Raw genomic sequence first — 4,980 nt, 5'->3', positions numbered from 1 at the left:
AACGGAGAAGCCACCAGAGGGGTTGGTCGCGGTGGTGGTGGCAGCAGAGGTGGCTTTGGGCTTGTCCCCGGTGTGGGTGCGCTGGTGGCGGTTGAGGTGGGAGCTGCGGCTGAAGCACTTGCCGCACTCGGGGCACTTGTAGGGCTTCTCCCCGGTGTGGACGCGCTGGTGGATGGTGAGCTCGGAGCGTTGGATGAAGCTCTTGCCGCACTCGGGGCACTGGTAGGGTTTCTCCCCCAGGTGGGTGCGTTGGTGGGTGATGAGGTTGGAGGAGACGCTGAAGCACTTGCCGCACTCCCCGCAGCGGTAGGGCTTCTCCCCCGTGTGCATCCGCCGGTGCTTGGTGAGGTCCGACTTCTGGATGAAGCCCTTCCCGCAGTCCCCGCAGGCGTAGGGCTTCTCCCCGGTGTGGATCCGCCGGTGTTTCACCAGCGCCGAGCGTTGCCCGAACCCCTTCCCGCACTCCCCACACTTGTAGGGTTTCTCCGGCGGCGGCGGCACCACCGATGCCGCCGGTGCCGTTTCCCCGCCTCCGGCCTCCCCTTCCCTCCCGCAATCCAGACACTGTTGACTACGAGGCCGTAACCCCCCGGTTCCTCCCCGGTTCTTCCCGCAATCCGGGCACTTGGGGGGCTGCCCCACGTTGCCCCCGCCGCCGCCGCCGCCGCCGCCGTGGGCCCGTTGATGTTTGAGCAAAGCGGCGCCTTGGCCGAAGCAGCGCCCGCACTGGGAGCACTGGAAGAGGCGGCCGTGCCGGTGGGCGGCCAAAAAGCCGGCGAGATGTTCGGGGCAGCGGTAGGAGGCCCGTTCGGCCGCGTGGATCTTCTGGTGCCGGTCGAGGTGGGAGCTGACGCTGAAGCTCTTGCCGCACTCGGGGCAGGTGTAGGGCCTCTCCCCGGTGTGGACCCGTTGGTGTCGCTCCAGGTCGGAGCGTTGGATGAAGCCTTTGCCGCAGTCGCCGCAGGCGAAGGGCCTCTCCCCGGTGTGGATGCGCCGGTGCTGGGTGAGGTTGGAGCCGCGGCTGAAGCTCTTGCCGCAGTCGCCGCAGCGGTGGGGCCGTTCCCCGCTGTGGGTCTTACGGTGTTTGGCCAAGGCCGAACGTTGGGCGAAGCTCTTCCCGCAATCCGGGCACCGGTGAGGAGCTGATGGAGCTTCTGGTGGTGGTGGTGGTGGCGGCGCCGGTCGAGGCCTGGCGCGGGGTTGGGCGGGAGGCCCGGGCCCCCCGGCGTGGGTGCGACGGTGCCGGTCGAGGTGGGAGCTGACGCTGAAGCGTTTGCCGCAGTCGCCGCAGGGGTAGGGCCTCTCCCCGGTGTGGACGCGGCGGTGACGCTCCAGGTCGGAGCGTTGGATGAAGCCCTTGCCGCAGTCGCCGCAGCGGTGGGGCCGTTCCCCGGTGTGGATGCGCCGGTGCTGGGCCAGGTTGGAGCCGCGGCTGAAGCCTTTGCCGCAGTCGCCGCAGCGGTGGGGCTTCTCGCCGCCCCGCTCCGTTTGCCGCCCGCCGGCCTGGCGACAGCGGCGCCCGCACTCGGAGCAGCGCCGGGGCCTGGCCGGGCTCTGCGACCGGTTCCTCCTCCCGCACTCGGCACAACCGCCCCGGGACGCGGCCGCCCCCCCCTTCTTGCCCCCTTTACCGGTGACGGGGGGGTCACCCGCCTGCCCCCCGCTTTGCTGCTCGTCGGCCTCCTCCGGCGTCGTCTCCTCCCCGTCCCGAGGTGCCGCGTCCTCCTCCGTCCCGCTCCCGGCGCCAGCACCTGCACCGTGGGGAGAAACCATGAGTTCCTCCTGGTACAACCCGCCCAAATTGGGAAAAATGGCATCTGGGTGGGCTTCTGGAGGGCCCTTGACATGGTCCCCCCCACAACGGCCTTCTCTCTAAGTTGGAGAGATAGAGAGGTGATGGATGAACCATTTGGTGGATGAGGAATTGGGTGGATGGTGGCATCCAGAGAGTCCTGGTCAATGGTTCAACATCTGGCTGGAGACCATGAGGTCTCCTTAGGGATCCGTACTGGGACCAGTAGTGTTCCATGTCTTCACCAAGGACGTATGCCACCATCGTCCCTTGGACATGGTCCTCCACATCCTTTTCAGTTGAAAGGACCATTTGGTAGATGAGGAATTGGGTGGATGGTGGCATCCAGAGAGTCATGGTCAACAGCTCCATGTTTAGATGGAGACCAGCGAGGAGTGGTGTCCATCAGGGGTCCATACTGGGACCCTCATCAAGGACATGTGCCACCATCATCCCTTCAACATGGTCCTCCACAATGTCCTCCTCAGTTGGATGGAGTTGATGGATGGACCATTTGGTGGATGAGGAACTGGGTGGATGGTGGCATCCAGAGAGTCATGGTCAACAGCTCCATGTTTAAATGGAGACCCTCAGGGGTCCGTACTGGGACCCTCATCAAGGACATGTGCCACCATCATCCCTTCAACATGGCCCTCCACAACGTCCTCCTCAGCTGGATGGAGTTGGTGGATGAGGAACTGGGTGGATGGGGGCATCCAGAGAGTCATGGTCAACAGCTCCACGTTCAGATGGAGACCAGTGAGGAGTGGTGTCCCTCAGGGGTCCATACTGGGACCAGTACTGTTCCATATCTTCATTAACCACATAAATGGTGGGATCGAGGACCACCTCAGCAAGTTTGGAGGTGACCCCAAGCCGAGTGGGGTGGTTGATACCACAGAGGGATGGGAACCACCCAGAGGGACCTGGACGAGGTGGCCCCAGGTGAACCCCCAAAGCCACAAACCCCCAAACATGCCCCAACCCGTTTCTCATGGGATGGTCCCAAGATGGATGGGTCTTGGAGATGATTTTGAGAGGTTCCCCCCCAAAATTACCTCCATCCTTGGGGGTTTTCTTGCGAGTCCGGCGTTTCCCGCCCTGTCCCTGCTCCCTCACCAGCTCCCTCAGCATCTTCTCCACCTGGGTCCTCCCGGCCGTCTGCAGGATCAGCCCCAACTGGCGCCTCAAGTCGGGGTTCACCCCCCCATCGCTGGAGCCGGCCCCCGCCGAGGGCTGGATCTGGGTGGGCTCCGGTTGGCCCTGCTCCCCCTCCGCTTCCACGCCTGGAAAAACCACCGTGAGAGCCCACCCCAAAACCCAAAGGATTCACCCCAATTTGGGAGGGCTCCCCCAAAAAAATCCCAACCAAATTTGAGGTGTCCCCAAAAAAATCCCAAGGAATTAAACCAAATTTGAGGGGTCCCCAAGTCACCTAAATCTGGGAAGAACTTAAAACCTAAGGGATTCTCCCAAATTTGGGAGGTCCCCAGTTCATCCCAATTTGGGGATTCCCCAGTAAAAACTAAAGGATTCACTCAAATTCAGGAAATCCTCAAAATCTCGGGAATTCCCCCAAATGTGGAGGTCTCCAAAACCTAAGGAATTTCCCCAAATTTGGTGCTCCTCAAAAACCCTAAGGAATTGACGCAAATTTGCGGATCCCCAAAAACCTAAGGAATTCATCTAAATTTGGAGGGGCCCCCAAAACCAAAGGAATTCACCCAAATTTGGGGGGATTCCCAAAAACCCAAGGAATTCACCCCAATTTGGGGAATCCTCAAAAGCTAAGGGATTCTCCTGATTTTGGGGGTCCCAAAAAAACCTAAGGAATTCATCCCAGTTTTGAGGGGTCTCCAAAACCCAAGGATTTCACCCAAGCTTAGGAGGTCCCCAATTCATCCAAATTTGGGGAATCCCCAAAACCCAAAGGAATTCAGCCCAATTTTGAGGGGTCCCCAAAACCTATGGAATTCACCTAAATTTGGGGGAGAGTCCCCACAAAAATCCCAAGGAATTTACCCAAGTTTGGGAGGTCCCCAGTTCACCCTGATTCATCCCCAGTTCATCCCCCAAAACCTAAGGGATTCACCCAAATTCATCCAAAAATGGAGGTGGCCCCAAAACCTAAAGAATTCATCCCATTTTGGAGGTCCTCAAAACCCAAAGGGATTCAGCCCAATTTGGAGGTCTGCAAAAAATCTAAGGAGTTGACCCGAATTTGGGGGAACCCTCAAAAGTAATGAATAGATCCAAATTGGGGAGGGGGTCCCCAAAACCCAAGGAATTCACCCAAATTTGGGGAATCCTCAAAACCTAAGGGATTCTCCTGATTTTGGGGGTCCCAAAAAAACCTAAGGAATTCATCCCAGTTTTGAGGGGTCTCCAAAACCCAAGGATTTCACCCAAGCTTAGGAGGTCCCCAATTCACCCAAATTTGGGGAATCCCCAAAACCCAAAGGAATTCAGCCCAATATTGAGGGGTCCCCAAAACCTAAGGAATTCACCTAAATTTGGGGGAGAGTCCCCACAAAAATCTCAAGGAATTCACCCAAGTTTGGGAGGTCCCCAGTTCACCCCGATTCATCCCCAGTTCATCCCCCAAAACCTAAGGGATTCACCCAAATTTTTGGGGTTCCCCCAAAACCCTAAGGAATTCATCCAAAAATGGAGGTGACCCCAAAACCTAAGGAATTCATCCCATTTTGGAGGTCCTCAAAACCCAAAGGGATTCAGCCCAATTTGGAGGTCTGCAAAAAATCTAAGGAGTTGACCCAAATTTGGGGGAACCCTCAAAAGTAATGAATAGATCCAAATTGGGGAGGGGGTCCCCAAAACCCAAGGAATTCACCCCAATTTGGGGGGTGGGGTCCCACAAAGAACCCCAAGGATTTCACCCAAGTTTGGGAGGTCCCCAGTTCACCCCAATTCATCCCCAGTTCATCCCCCAAAACCTAAGGGATTCACCTAAATTCATCCAAAAATGGAGGTGGCCCCAAAACCCAAGGATTTCACCCAAATTTGGGGAATCCTCAAAACCTACGGGATTCTCCTGATTTTGGGGGTCCCAAAAAAACCTAAGGAATTCATCCCAGTTTTGAGGGGTCTCCAAAACCCAAGGATTTCACCCAAGCTTAGGAGGTCCCCAATTCACCCAAATTTGGGGAATCCCCAAAACCCAAAGGAAT

At 57.8% G+C, this 4,980-nt stretch overlaps 1 protein-coding gene across 1 annotated transcript in view; it reads right to left on the bottom strand.

Annotated features, from left to right (window-relative positions):
- The window catches only part of ZNF484 (zinc finger protein 484), a 19,092-nt gene that overhangs the window by 4,516 nt on the left and 9,596 nt on the right, over positions 1–4,980 (bottom strand). Inside the window, exons 5-6 of the mRNA XM_014951557.1 lie at positions 2,851–3,111; positions 4–1,751 (exon numbers count right to left, since the gene is read on the bottom strand). Coding sequence (XP_014807043.1) covers positions 4–1,751; positions 2,851–3,111 — 2,009 coding nt within the window. The remainder of the gene's footprint in view (positions 1–3; positions 1,752–2,850; positions 3,112–4,980) is intronic.

The sequence above is a fragment of the Calidris pugnax genome, unplaced genomic scaffold, assembly GCF_001431845.1.
Source record: "Calidris pugnax isolate Ruff unplaced genomic scaffold, ASM143184v1 scaffold218, whole genome shotgun sequence".
Lineage (NCBI taxonomy): Eukaryota > Metazoa > Chordata > Aves > Charadriiformes > Scolopacidae > Calidris > Calidris pugnax.
Note: the sequence above shows the minus strand (reverse complement) of the source record. Positions and strands in the feature narration are given on the sequence as shown.